The sequence below is a fragment of the Dermacentor albipictus genome, chromosome 1 (assembly GCF_038994185.2).
Source record: "Dermacentor albipictus isolate Rhodes 1998 colony chromosome 1, USDA_Dalb.pri_finalv2, whole genome shotgun sequence".
In the NCBI taxonomy this organism is placed as follows: Eukaryota; Metazoa; Arthropoda; class Arachnida; order Ixodida; family Ixodidae; genus Dermacentor; species Dermacentor albipictus.
Window position 1 is genome coordinate 145,614,685 of NC_091821.1, and position 15,724 is coordinate 145,630,408.

At 41.3% G+C, this 15,724-nt stretch overlaps 1 protein-coding gene across 1 annotated transcript in view; it reads right to left on the minus strand.

Annotated features, from left to right (window-relative positions):
- Window positions 1–382: 382 nt before the first annotated feature.
- Window positions 383–15,724, minus strand: part of Fhos (Formin homology 2 domain containing) — a 289,796-nt gene continuing 274,454 nt past the window's right edge. The window contains exons 25-29 of the mRNA XM_065443135.2: window positions 14,863–14,937; window positions 11,154–11,346; window positions 8,349–8,493; window positions 6,561–6,725; window positions 383–2,008 (exon numbers count right to left, since the gene is read on the minus strand). Coding sequence (XP_065299207.1) covers window positions 1,935–2,008; window positions 6,561–6,725; window positions 8,349–8,493; window positions 11,154–11,346; window positions 14,863–14,937 — 652 coding nt within the window. The 3' untranslated portion in view covers window positions 383–1,934. The remainder of the gene's footprint in view (window positions 2,009–6,560; window positions 6,726–8,348; window positions 8,494–11,153; window positions 11,347–14,862; window positions 14,938–15,724) is intronic.

Consider the following 15,724-nt stretch of genomic DNA (forward strand, 5'->3'; position numbering starts at 1 on the left):
AATATGTGATCGCGTGTAGCCATACTCTGTATTCCAAACTGAACTGTAGCCACATTTGGTAAGCACAAAGCTCAAATGACCTGCCGCAGAATGTCTGTTTTTTTTCCTTGAACCCACTATGGCATACACAAACCTGACTGGAGGGACTATATTACAAAGACCCATCCTTCAACCCAAAAACTAAACAATGTCAAGACTGTCAAGGCTCTAAAACCCGTCACTGAAACCCAATCAGAGCATGTAAATGCAGACATAATGTTCACCTTTATAGTGAGTGAGTCAACCTATGATCAAATTTGGTCACTCAGTCTTCACTACATTTATTATTGCAATTCCCAAATTTCAATCTTGGAAAATGAACCAGCCATCACGAGACATTCAATCAGACTGGCAGATGTGTTCTTTATTTGGCAATATTGCAGATGTCACAATCTTTTTCACACACCTTTAGGCTGTCCGAGTCCTGAAGGTGAACAGGGGCAGCAACACTACTTTTACTCTTTCATATACCTAGACTTATACTTTTAGCTTACCCTGCATAAGATCTCACATAGTAAAGAAAAGAAAAACAAAATGCACTAAACAAAAGATGCACTTCTCAAAGAAAGAAAATATTTGGCAGAATGAGACAGTAACAGAGCAACCATTGTTCAGAGCGTGATGAATGTTTGAGATAATTTACGTACTTGCTGCAAGTACAACTTTGCACCACACCAGGCTCTGAGAAGAAGTAAGTGATGCTACTGGCACTGAAGTTGCAGGAAAAATTGCTCTTGACAAAGCAAAATGACATTTTTGTCATCAGAAGAAAACCTAATACTGTACATTTCAGTAAACAAACAAAAGGACTTAGGAAAGCCACAGCTTCTCTCTGTGCAGGTGTGTATGTAAAATGGAACACAAATGTCTCCTAGTATATGTTTATACTGTGGCCACTTTGGCGCAAATCAATTGCAAGCTCAGCTTCTACAGTGGCAGTCGCCGTTGCAAGACAAATCTATCAGTCGATGCATGACATAGTAACTGCGAGAAGACACTTCTTGGAAAATAGATCACAGGGGTTTCAGAACAAAAAACAAATAAATAACCTTTCTTACTGTACAAAAACAAATTGGCTAACAAAATGCACCTGGCTTAAGTAACTTCACTTGTTCTTGGCCAAAATGTGCCATGTCTGCAAACAAACCACACAAGAGCTGTCTTTGTTTAGAGTTGCACTTCACCTTTACAACTCATCAACAACATTCAGCCTTGGAGAATAGGAGGGCAAGAATATAAAGATATGGCAAATAGAAGCAAAGGAGAGAGAAAGAAACTTGGCAATCACTAGACTACTCAGTATAGTACAACATATTTACACTGAAACTAACACATCACATATGGAGTGATTGGTGAACCACAAGAGTATGTCTCACTTGCTTCTTAGCCTATATGCTCTCACATATTCTCCATGTCTGCTTCTAAAAAAACATCACTGAAAAAAAAAAAGAAAGATCCTACAGACTATGTGTCATCAAAGTACTCAGATGTGGCCAAGAAGGCAATCTGCGTGTGAACACTGTAGAAAATCGAGACGACACACATGTCACACTCTAAACAGAATTGCAACTTGAGCACCACAGAATTGAAAAAAGCTGATATCACACATATTCTGTCACTTCAGCACAAGTGTCAATTCATGCCTCAAATGAAAAACTAAGCATACATGTTCTAATCTGATCACAATACCCCTTACAGTCTCTTAACAAGTGATATCCAATCTAAATGACAGAAATGTCCAACTACAGTGCCAAGGGGAAAATAAGGCAACATAAAGCTGCTTACAGCACCTCTTGAGATCAGCTATTTTTTGCTAATTCTGTCATGCTAAAGTCATTCAACAGTACTGCTTAGTGTGAACACCTCCTGCTACAGGGGTCCAAGAATGAAGCACACTAAGATGACATTGCAGCCAAAGAACGTCGCTCATCCTCGGAAAGATCCAGCCCACTCTTTAAGGTACGGCGAACTGCATATGGTAAAGTAAAAGGAGGAGAAAACAACACTATTAATGCTCCTAGTTCTCTATCTGCTGTAATGCTACCAGCATCAAGTACCATTAAAAAAAAGTGAGTTGAGAATTGGCTCTTTATGAAAGCAAAAAAAACAATTCAATCTAATCACAACTAAATGAAGTTGTCGCCAGTACTGTGCTCAATGAAATTGAGAACAGTACTCGTGCTTGTTTGCAACACATCGCAAACAGATGAAAGTGATGTATTCAAATTTGCTCCACAAACCTTATATTGAAATTGTGGACATAAAGTTGATAATTAAAAATAGTGTTAATTAATCAGTAATAATTCCTCTATTAATAAGAACAAAACATATTAGAGGTTGCTCCAGAAGGTTGCTAACATATAGTGGGTTCCAGACACACAGAATGCATTGCTTTTTTTTTACTTGCTCCATGTTAGTTGGGGCACCGGGTTAATGAGTAGCAAAAAGGTGCAATGGTCCAATGGCCTATTTTAATTGCAATGAAGTTACATAATGATCCTTACACAAATCAATATATATATATATATATATATATATATATATATATATATATATATATACAGTAAAAGCTCGTTAATTCGAACCGCAAGGGGAAGCCGCTTCAGTTCGAATTAACGAAAGTTCGAACTAACGAAAGTGAAGGAGGGCAACAGTACACTGCGATTTGGAAGCAGTAGGGCATGTCAGAAATTTGGCGTGTCAGAAAGTGATGGCGTGTGCCGCGGGCACACGCAATCTTCAAGTCGAAGCTCTGGGTCCGACTGTGCCACACCACCGATGTCCACCGAAACGAACGTTAGCCGGGGCTTAACACCATCACAATGAATCGCGACGGCCGATACCTCCTAAGCTGAAAACAGAGGTGCACAACCGATGAAGACTGCCAAGACAAAGACGCTGAACATGTGAAGGTGGCGAAGGCCCTGATTCGTTGGTTCTTGACTGCAAGCGCAGCTGCGACGTACTTGATTCGCCGTGTTTTGGAGCTTACCGTGCCATCTCCGCACAACATTAGCAGCTGTACAAGATTTGCAAAGCCTCGGAGGTTACCTCGAACGAAGTCTCGGAGGTTACCTAGAACGGAGTCTCGGAGGTTACCTAGAACGGAGAGGCGGCAGCCGCGGCTGCCTTCTGGCTGACCCCGCGTCGGTTAGATTTTATTCCGATTTTGCCTTCTCTCGCCGTTCTCTCCGTTTCGGAGGCTATACAGCCTTGTGTGTAGGCAGTAGGCGCGTTTCTCTGGCCGTGTGCCAGGCGAGCGTAGTTCGAATTATCCGTGAGGGAACCTTCTCGCGTTCGAATTAACGGACTTTTTTATACATAGACTTCTGTGGAGCTTGGCCGGACCAAATCGTACAGTTCGAATTATCCATAAATTCGAATTATTGAAGTTCGAATTAACGAGCTTTCACTGTATATATATATATATATATATATATATATCAGGGTGCCTACCAAGCTGAAGTTTTCAAATTCTCTGAGTGCCTATGCAAAATTCCCCCAGTGACACAGAACTTTGTTTTATGTTAAGACAGGCTGACACTATGTCACCTGATGAACTCTCTAGTAAGCATGCTAAAATATTTTTTAAATGACTTAATCCAGTTTGAATAGTAAGGAGTAATGTTTACTTTATTCAAAAGAGAAAACTGAAGGGAGGGGGTTAGTAAAATGCACAGCGAATAAAATATATTCGAAAAAAAAAACGGTAAAGCTCATTGCAAATCAAGTCAAACATTTTCAAATACAAATAAAAATACATGCATACAGAAGCAAATATTTTCGAAAAAGAGCTACTTCCATCAATTGATGGCAAGGTCATTGGTATTAGGCCCGAACTTTCTCATAAGAGATTCTCTCAGCTGCTGGTAAGTTAACCTCAACTGTCCTGACATACTCTCAGCCCCCGCACAATGCCTCAGTGTTGCGTTTCACTGCTTTAAAGAGTTTGTTTTGGCTTGGATGAGGGTCACCTGCATCTCGGCGTCAGCCAACACTTTCCTTTTTGAGCTCAAGCTCCTTCAAAGAAGAGGCAGCACAGTTCCTTTCCCGATCATTCCTCAATGCGACCATCATTTCTGTTCTCGTCCTCGTTCTGCCGCGCGTTCGCCCCACGAATCATTTGAAGCATCTTCTTGGTCAGTTGTACAGTCAACGACCGTTCTTTCAGACTTCCTAGGGGCCACTAAACCTTCCGAAAGATCGGACAGTCCGAAAAAATGAATGCATGCATGTATTTTACTGCCCTTAAGGGCTCAAATCGCCACAGGCACGTCCGAAAAAGCTCTGAAGGCCTTCCAGTACATTTATTATGCATATCGGTGCTCGTACTATGACCCGAGACGGCGGGTGCGCGCGTGTATAATTAGAGAATAAGTACTGTGTCCCGTGACAATTGCCCCTTCCAACGCTTGGTAAGCTTCACCGCAATACTTAACACATGCTTCACCGCGCAACCTTTCTGTGCTGAGGCGAAGCTGCCTTTCGGGAACCGGCATTTTGCAACGCACCGTGCTTTCTAAGCTTCGAAGCCAATCGCGAGGACTACAGAGGCGGAGTCGGTGTCATTCCTGGCAGCGGCGAATGCGTTCAATGAAAAACCCGGCACCTAACGGCAAGAACCTTAATAGGGAACGTGAAAGCAGCTAGGTTTCGCATTGCCATGGTGGTGGCTACGGCTGCCAGCGGATCTGCGTGCGAGAGCGCCGGTTCGATGCAGCGAGATAATCAAAAAGGGCGGTGTTGGCTTTGATTATTGCCGTTTCGGACCTGCGGTCGCGGCAAAAAGTCCGGAAAATCGGACGGCGAAGTATTCTTGTGTCCGAAATTTCAGACGTCCTTACATTGACTCTGGGTACGTGGTGGTGCCGTGAAACCGTCAGCATAATCGGGTATGTCCCAAAAATCGGACGTCCAGTAAGTCGGTCGTTGACTGTGCACTGGCAACCCCACCAACCGACGACATGGCTTCAAGGACAATTCGTTACGATTCCTCTCTTTTACTCGAGCCAGCATTAGGGTGACTTTCGTCCCCTTTCAATAAAATGACAGCTAATTTTCCATGATAGAAGCACAAATTACCCGAACTTTCTGAGTATTTCCAGGCAATTCAATATCCCTGAGAATTCCCGGTTTCCCCGGTTGGTAGACACCCTGATATATATATATGTTGTGAACACACACTGCTGAATGCACAAGTGAAATGCAGCTTTGATAAACGTGAAACATACTAGAGCAATATTAGTCAAAAGTAGCTGTCAATTACTTGAATAGCAAAAGAACTAAACATGCTGAGTGAAAGATGAAATAAATAATATTCAATAATTTTCCTCCTTAATATGAAAAACGTAGCACAGTTTTCTAGGTGGCTTGTTCTAGTTGATTGTCAAGCGTAAATATCTTGTAACTGCATTGGGCATATATATTTTGTACTCCAGTTTCAAGTAAGATACAAACAAAAAGCATTTGGGGTATCCTCCTAAACAGCGAAATCTGTAGAACTAACCTCTACACGACACAAAAGGCCATCAACGAAATGTATCATGGAGAGACATGACAGCTCACTTAGTGCAAAAATATGACTGAAATTTGTTGTCTTGAAGCAGTAAAATAGTTTACACCACAATCGCAATATATAAAAAACTTGTGCTGCAAACAAAGAAAAAACTCTAGGTGCCTGCACAGTGACAGCCAGATTACACTTTTACACTACACGGCCAAGATTCGGCACCTATAAGCACATGCTCTCATTAGAGTTTGCAGATTGTAGTACAAGCATACAAGCTACAGGCCTCGGCACTGTGAAGGTGCAAGACAATTTCCCCATAGATAGGTGATGACACTACCTGACGAGGTAGGGGTGCCTATGCGCGATCCAATTAATAATATGTGCATGGTACAAAACACTGTAAAACCCTATCATTTCGTGATCCCAATTGTTCACAAATTGGGCACTTTGGCATATTCACAGCTCCTACTTTTTGCAATGTTCCATGCAGCTCACGTGGGTCACGAAAACTCCGTGATTTTGCACCATTTTTCCCTTTTTTAAACAGTGCAGTCTGTTTAGCTTTCTAAATGAAACTTCAGTCATATGGGTTCTTCATGCATGACTTCTCATGAATCACTTGTTGTCCAAGGGTTTGTCTGTGCTAAATTGATTGTTGTGCTGCACACACAATCTTGTTTCATTTCTGCAATATCTTGTTTATGACATAGCAAAAGCTTGTGCAGCCAAGTAAATTGAATGCACCATATTCCAGGGGGTACAGCCAGGACAACTAGCCGGCAAAATAAATTTACTGTTTCCACTATAGTATCAATATTTTTTCCTCAAAAATTTCACATGCCCTTACATTTTGCAACATTTTCGAAGCATGAAATTCGCACAAATTAAGTGTACGCAAAGATAAAGGCTTTTACAGTATTATGAAAAGGTATCTGGCTAGCAGCACTGATTTAGTGCATTTTTATTTCAAGTGATAAAACTTCAGGGGTGCATGATCACTGGTACTACTTACGTGACTTTCTATCACCGTAGCGAGCTTTCTTGCGAATGCGTGGCTCATTTCGTGCAGGCTGTGCTGTGGCTGTTTTGACAAGGCTCTCTAAGATCTCATCATCAGCATCAGTCAGATTATCATCCCTTGTTGGAGTACTGTGCCGACCAAGGGTCCCCCCAGGGCCTGCGGTACATTAGGTGTTATAGTGCTGCTGAATCCTCATTCCACAAAACTTGATATTAGATCTCCAGACAGCAAAATTTGATTGCCCAAATAAAAGCAGGGCCATTGATTTCATGTAAATGTTTTCACAAAATCAATATAAGGAACCAACGGTTATTATATGGAACTGATTTTACAAAGAGGTTTTGGTAGGAAAGAAAAAAGAAGTGCAAGAATAACACACAAGTATTTATGTACATACATCACGGAAACAAAACAAAAACACACAACAGTACAGGTAGCTGCAGAGAAAATAGCACTTAGTCACGTTTTTCTTTTTGTGTTTCATCATATTTACATTGGAAATACACGCATACAGCCAAGTTACTCTGCAAACTGTGATAACATTTCACAAGAGATATCTGTGTTCCCCACCCAGGCACATCATTGCTTGCCTCACGGAATCCACATCATCTTGTGATTACATGTGAAAAGCCTAGTGTGTACAATCATAATCATAGCAACTCTTTCATGCAGGGTCTTTAATGTACTGCTCACACATATGCTGTCTCTAGATGCTTGCATAATTAGCACACAGGTATTGCATACATGCATGCTTGATTTTTTATTTTTGAGCAACAAGTAATCTTCCAAGACGATTTCCTCGGTGTCATTAAGCTTCTAAGATGCCTTGAACAAGTTTCATAATGTCAATCCTGACAGACTGCGCAAAAGATATGCCTAACTGACATTCTAACTACGCAGCAAAACTGTTCCTCACATGAGACAACCCATTGTTTTTCCATTTGCAAACTCTTTTATTTTATCAGACATTTATGCGCCCAGCGACATTAAAAATTCAATTTTTACTGTGTTTCGCTCTTGTCATAGCATGTATGGTGCAAATGCTATAAGTACACTAGCCAAAAACTGAAAGCCCACTCTAGTCAGGGACTACCACTTTAAGCCGAAAAAAACATCTTTTCATAGGGCATCCCTTGTAACATTCCAAACAATCTTTGTCAAAAACGAAAGAATGTCCAAATTACTTGTTTTAAATTTAGCCTCATAAAGCATAACTTGTGCTTCCAATCGTTTTTGAGGCATAAAAGCCATCATAACAAAACCATTTCAAAGAAGTGTAAACTTGATGTTCATAGTAGTTATTCTTTACAGAGCACAAGCCATTACCTCAGGAAAGCTGCCAACTGAATTTAAATATGTACAGTGCTCGGCGATTGAAATGCAATACTCAGACAGTGTGGCAGCCGGCGCTTTTTGCACCACCGGTGATCGCTGAGAAAGCCGAATGCAGTTACGATGCATCAAAAAGATTCTCACTTTCATGTGACACAAAAATCCATAATCTGTGTCACCAGCGCCCACCGGTGGCGCAAAAAAAGTACCGGCCACCATGTTGTCTGAGTATCGCGTTTCAATCGCTGAGCCCTGTACATATACATATTATACTGATTTCATTGCAAATGTCACCTATCACCTATAGATTATGCAAAGGTCATGGCTAAGACTAACTAGATTCAGACCAAACCTAAGATTCTTTATCATTTCAAAGAAGTAAGCTCAACTAATTACCATCAGCTACAGAAAAATTGCATTAGAAAATGGCACTGACATGGGACTTACCTTGCGGTATCCTTGGCCGAGCCCGCATACCAGGCACAGTTCCCCATTTCCCTCCTTTGGGTTCTTCAACATCAGAGGTTCCATTTCCAAGGAGCTGCCTCAGCTCTTGGTCAGCCTGCTGCTCTTTTGTCTTGAACTTGTCCATCTACAATGGTGCATTCAGTAACCATAAGCAAATGGTACTGAGAAACCCAAAGCCTACAGATTCCTGCTGATTCCAATGTATAAGTATACTAGAAATGGTTACAGTCTACGCTCATTACAACGAACCTGTGTACAACACTTTCGGATATAACGGAGCATTTTTCAACCTTAGTTTGGTCTGCCTATTTTATTAATGCAATGAAGCTCGCTTTTAACAAACCACACTACAACGAAATATCGGCTACAGCAAAAGAAATTAAAATGGACTTTTGCTGTGGCGACATGGGCTGGCTTGCGAGAGTCAGATGACTATTGCGGATCAATATCTTGCGTCTGAAGGAGGGAGGAAAGCAGGCCGGAAGCGCACCATTTTCCGCTGGTCAGGCATGGGCGGGAGGCGAGGGAAAGAGGGGAGGTTCTACTCTGGTGGCTGCTGTTAATGACGCGGCCGTGCAGGCACCGTATCTTGAAAGCGATCTGCAATATGGACAAGTGCACGCCCGCATGGGCCTTATCATCAAAGCGATCTGCGATGTGGACAAAGTGCGCCCAGTGCCGGTAGCTTAGTATGTGCTGTGCTTTCGACGTTACGTTTGCGTTGAAGCGAGAGGCAGTATGAAGGTCAATTCGCTCACTGTTGTTGCCACGCTTTTCTCAATTTTCTATCGCAATCGATGCTTTGCCTTTTGGGCAAAACTGCGACTTTCTTTGTTTGTTTTTTACCTTGAATTCGTCACTCACTCTTTGCAATAAAGTTGTTCGACATCGCAACGAAAGTTTCGGAAGTGAGACGTCTCAGATATTAAGGACTTCGGATAAAACAGACGCTTTTTTGTCAGATTATCAGGGTCTGTTGTAACGAGAGTCGACTGTACTGTATGTGATTTTGGACACCCAAAATCTCTGTGCACTTTCTGGTTCACGAAAAGGGCGTGCTTTGCTCCCAATTATATGCTGGAAGCTTTTCAGACATTCAGCTTATTAGAGGAGTTCTGACTTTTTTTTCTTTGCGTTATATAGTATTAGCTCTCAACTCAGTAATCATGGTATGAAGGCTCAAGTGCTCCAGAGTGCAAAAATATGATCCTTCAATGCAACCAATTCAAAATGCATGCCAGCACTAGCACAGCTTTGTGGAACTCAACCAAATAACAGTGATGGCACCTGGTGATCATGAGGTACCCCAGACCACTGGTGCCAGCCAGCAAAATATGAGTGTACTAGTGGTTTCAGGGCATACTGTGTCACAGAAAGCAGAATTGGCCCTTTCCTTTCAGCCCATTCACTGAGTTTTCAGATCCTAGATGTGATAAGTGTGCCTAAGAGGTTTATCCAGGACTGCATATTGTATCTTGCTTTAAGGACTCCCTTTCACATCAGCTCCTCTGGACACAAAGCAAAAGCAACATGCTGAATGAGGCCAGAAAGACAGATTTTGCCCAACAGAAAACAGCTTGAAACACTCAGCTTTCAGTGGTTAAATGTGATAACCATGTAATATTGGCCATATAATATTACATAATAATACTGACCATGTAATATTAACCATCAACATTGCTAGTATCACTGTGACATGGCTTATGATCCATTATATCACATTAAAATTGGCCCTCATTTTGAAAATGACTGGACTATAGGATGACATACTTATAAGTTGTGAGTAAGAAAAGCAAATACAAAATACGAGAGTGATACAGGAATGAATAATGAGAACAGATGTCCAGTAAACATCGTTATGAAATCGAACATTAAGGCATGTTAGACAACAAGGTAAGTATAAAACAAACTGCGTGAGAGACACGATACTATTGCGCTCAATATGAACTGTAATGCAAAAGCTTGTGACAAGATGCTCGCGCATTGTAGCTCATACTGAGCACAATAGTACATCATGTAGTGCTGACTAGTGCTGCTTCATGGAACTGGTCTACATTAGTGACGTTTACAAATTCAGGAGACAAGTGGTTTCAGTCGTGACTTGTTTTTAGCATAAATGAGTGGGAATAAGTGTGTGTTTTTTTAAGTGGTATGTCGACATTATGGTAATGATCTACATACTGCGAGATGTGAGGTGGAGATCTTATGCAGAGTGACTTAAGATAATGATTACGGTGATATGTTTTCGCAAGTAAAGACAACCATGATATGTAATTTCCTGTGAATGGTCAGAAGGGGAAGGCCTAGCACAACTTTTATGCTGGTAAAACTGGCAAAGCAGTTATAACTACCTAGGTATTTAACCGTGGAAAGACCATATTGCGCATCTTCCATCGATGCTACACTTGCGATATTGGCGTTAGTGGAATAGCATATGTTCCGTAGAAATGACGAGGATAACAGGGCTAGCTACTTTTGGCATGAATGAATGTAGCAATATATATATTTTTCTAGTCATGATATACACCATGATGCTTTCAAATAACATTACATAATTAATTGCACCAATGAGAAAGAGAACTATTTTCCACCAGTAGAGCTCCAGTAGTTGGTCCTCTTGTTGTCCTTATATTGTTACTGATGAGAACAGTAAAACAATGAGCAACACTGGTGTGGCTTTTGGTGTCAAATAATTAACTGTTAAGGTTAAGCCTTAAACCTTGCTGAAATGAAATGCAATTGCAATCTAGTGGGAGCTGCCACTAAAATGTAAGATCATCTCACCTCAGTGATCATTTTTCCACGAGTCTTGTTCCTTTCACGGTGGTTTGCTTTCTTCTCAAACTGTTGCTGTACACGTTCTCTTGTAGTGCGATACTCCAGAGCAAACTCACTGATGACTTTGCATACTTGCTGTGCTTTGGTTTCTCTAATTGAGTGTGGTGGGCATCCCAAGTACACCAGCAACTTGTGAAATCTGGAGAGAACAATAAGTTTTCTATTTTTGATGCCATTATAACTGCCACTAAGATTGCTAAGGTAAAATACATAAAAGCGCTTCCTGACAAGAGTCAATGCATTATATCTACACAAGATGAAGTCAATCTTCCCTCTGAAAATCATGATTTGAAAACAAGGAGGGTGAAATTAAGTGCAAGTTGGCTTTGGCATACCAAGTGTCTCAGCGAAAATTAACATTTTTACTGGGGCCCTGAACCACCCCTCGGGCTTGGTGAAAAAACACAGTCTACGGATAGCATACGCTGCTGTGAACATCTCAGCCAAATTTTACAGACATGCACGGCACGTGGATCTAGCAAGTGGACGGAAAAGTCACCTTTCTCTTAAATGCTCTCTCTTCAACAGAAGCCTGCTCCTCACTCTTTTCTGGACCCTTTATTTCATAATGTAGCAGATTCCCATACGCGGCTGCTATCGGCCAATTAGCTGACATCATTAAAGAAGGGTGTTTGGTTCAGTATGCTTCTTCCTGCTGTTACTGTGTATATTTATTGACTTAGGTTAGCTTAATAGGCTGAAGTAAACAAAAATCTGTTTGCGAATTTCGATAATAATTACATACTTCCAGAAGAAGCCGACTATCATCTGCTCACGTACACTCGGCCGCGGCTGCCTGCATAGGAATGAAACTTTGGCCACCCTACTTATCAGTGTCGTAGCCGACGGGTCTCGCTAATTTGGACTAGTTTTGAACGCTCAACTAGCCTCGAATCACGTGAAACCTTAATGTTAGATCACACGCACACTTGTCAGCGCACACTCACTCCTGGCCGCTCCTGGTTGGATGCCTTGGTAGACTAATTCATAGCGCTTCAAGATGCACAAGTTGGATGTGGCTACTATCCGTCGGTCAAGGTGGTGTACAACAATGCCGGTACGCATCAAATAGCACAGCCAGGCCAGAACAAATGAGCACGAGCGTGCACTCTAGCCCTCTCGTGCACTAAGCAAATGCTGCAGTTGAATGTAGCTGCAGTCTGCTACGTAGTGCAGTTACCATGGCCACTGCAGGATGCCGTGACGAGGGTTGAACACACTGAGGCTCACTGAGGAAAACCATCATTTGACGTGTCATAGGTGCCAAAATCAGAAATATTGGTGTCTACTTGAACATCCAAAATCAAATTTGAACTGCGCGCCACGGTGACGTTCAGTAGGCAGAGTATTGTAGGCACACCCTGCTCTGCTGTAGCCTTCACAATGCAAACCATTTAAGAAGGAGTGGAAGCACTGCAAATGGTATGTTTCATTACCAATAACTCCACTTCTGCTAAACGCATTGAAGAACTTTTTGCAGCAAAGTATTTCTGAAACAGTCTAATTTAACTTCAAATGCATTTCTCGACTTCAATAAAAAGTGGTTCAGGGCCCTTTCAAGAACAGTGCATTAAAGATGAATAGGTTTTTTGATGACAATCCATTATTTCCACTAGCCAGCATAGAAAATTTGTGATAATCCTCCATTAGTAAGTGCTAAATTAACATGTAATTATCTCTGTCTTAGAGAATGTGCTGCAACTGTGGAATTGAAGCCAGTCAGGCTTTGAGGCATGTCCGCTTAGTAGTTATCCCATAAGTAACATCAGTTAGTTTGTTTGATCGTTTATTTTACCTTCAAGACCCAGAGAGGGCATTACAGAGGAGTGTGCTACAAAAATACAATCAGAAACAGCAAATCAACAAATAAGCAACAGATTACAATACGGAATATGCGAGAATTGTTGACAAAATAAGAGAGAGAGAAAAGACATAGAGCAAATTAATATTCAGGACAGAACAGCATAGGTCTTATAGCATGACTATGTTTGGCTGCTAAATTTGGAAGTTAAAAACCTTATCTACACAACTTGTTATTGCAAATGGACACCAGTAGCTTAAGAATACAATTCCTGCAGTTTGTGGCAAAAAAGTAATGACAGAATGTGTATGTGTTGCAGAAAACTGGTCTGATCTCATGACGATAGCCTAGGTATCATGACGTGTATGGCAAGCTAGAGAGAAGCAAGTCATGGAGTGCACTGTGCTAAAAAATTTTGTGAAACCCACTTAAGTATTTTATTTGGCATCAAGGTGATAAATTCAGAAAGCTCAAGGTTCACTTCATGTTAGTTATCTTATGCTAGCTCAACAGTGATTGTCGCTGGGAATAAATAGAGACATACCACCGTATTCTAGAACGTTCCACCACTAAACACTCCACCTCAACTCAAGAAAGTAGATAGCAGCGCCACCCCTTGACATAAGTGATCACTGCACTTCATGATCTACGGAAAATCTTGAGAAGTGTAACATTTTCATCAACCTGTGTTCAAATCGTGTTCAACTCGTTGGAGAGGGGAAAGAGCTTCAAGTCGAGGGTCATTTGAGAATACTACGGGGAACACTTTGGTATGAATTCAACTGTCAAAGCTAGTGATTCGAAGCTGCATATTCAAGCTACACGCAAACAAGCATCTCGTAAAGCTGCAGGTAAAAAGGAGCACTGACCTAAAATTTCAAACTTGAGATGTTTGCATTGTTCATTGCTCTTTATAAATGGGTATCTCTGACTCAATATTGGTGGTAAAAGTTACTGATAACCCATTTTAATATGAAGTTAATCCTTTCAGAGTCGTTTTTTTTTTTCAGAGGTGACGCACCCCCAGTGTCATGTTTTTCTATCAGATATTATAAAATGAACACATCAGTTTATTTTGGGTTATTAAGAAGGGAAAAAATTACGCGGATAATGGCAAATGCACCCCTTGTAAGGTACTCACATTACTATCTTTGTTTTCAATCATCTCCTCCCTAGTTTCATTCTGATGTATGGAAGCAATAGTACCACTCTATCAATTTTTTTTTTTTATATATACCTTCCAATTGCGGATGTGTGCTCTCTGCATGGAGCACCTGTGCCCACAAAGGGGCGGTATTCCACAGAGAAATAACAAAAACTTAGAATGAGCAAACGCAGAGAGATGAGGAAATATGCTTCTAAGAACATGCAACAGATGGTGGAACTACCTCGGAGCTCACCAACTTTGTATTACTGTGCACATCCAAGTGGAGTGAGTGGAGAACGTACGGGTACATTAGTACCATGGTGGGGCAGAAACACGGAAACATACTCAATGACACAGAAAGGGTTACACACCACGTCGGTAGCTGACATTAAACTGAAAAACCTTGCGGCATTAACATCAACTTGGCACATTCTGTGGCTCCTAAGCTCTCTGCAATGTCCAAAGAAGATTGCTGACTTCACTGATCGGTGCATGGTACAACTCTGTCTCTTGAAGCAAAGGGATGGCACTGTAGTAAGCATGGTGTTTCATTTGTTTCCCCATGTCAGGCCTCCACAGGAAATGTGCACTGAGTTCTTTGCAACAGGGAGTGCAAGGAATACACACTGGGGAGGTGCGGCTGTATTTCCTTTTACAGCAGCGTATTACCAGAAGGGATCAGTGCAGAAAATTTCGTGGCCACTTACCTGTTATGAACACGCCGGTGAATGATGCCTAGGATGACTATCCTTTCTGCACAATCGTTGAGGAATTCAGACAGTCTGAAAAAAAAAAAATTGTAAGTTTACCAAGGTAATTTCACAACAATGCATGGAGAAAATGCATTTGATGGGCTCTCTTCAAATCATGCTGCAACACAGATGCCTTCAGTGGCACATTAGAGATCAAATAATGAGAAGTATGTAACTACAACACGAAATTATGTACTGTAATAGCCTCATAAATGGGAATCCATTAAACACAATGGCCACTTAAATGACACAACACGGTGAGAAGTATAGTTGGTTTTTATATTTAGGTAATGTTTGCCATCCTTGTCGCCGATTGTGGTGTTTAACTTTGTGTTCAGTGCTACAGATCAAGGGAGGCCGTGGATACCATCATGCTTTCCAAAACGACACTGCCTTTATTCTCTCTTTTTGTCTTGTCTTGAACTGCTACTGGCTTCTGGGTTGTCTTGGCTTGGCCCACTACACTATGGTAGGCAAATAAAATTAGATGGCAAACAAAACCAGAAGGTACTCAAAGGTACTCAAAACAGGTCCTCCTTTTTAGTGCCATTGTGCTTGAATTTAGCATTATTCATTGCACTACATTTGCATTGTTCTAGCTCTTGGATTCTTGTGTTCCTTTCACATATGCAAGTTGGAAATTCTGGTGTGTTTGTTGGCAAGTCTGGTGAAGAAGCACAGCAGTGACTGCATTATGCGTTCTTGCTGAAAATGTTTTCATTAAAATGGTGCACGCAACACGATGCATAGCTTTAGAGCACAGCACTGTAAGGATTCCCTCAGAAAAAGCTACAAGGCAACTAAGTTGCAGAGCAAC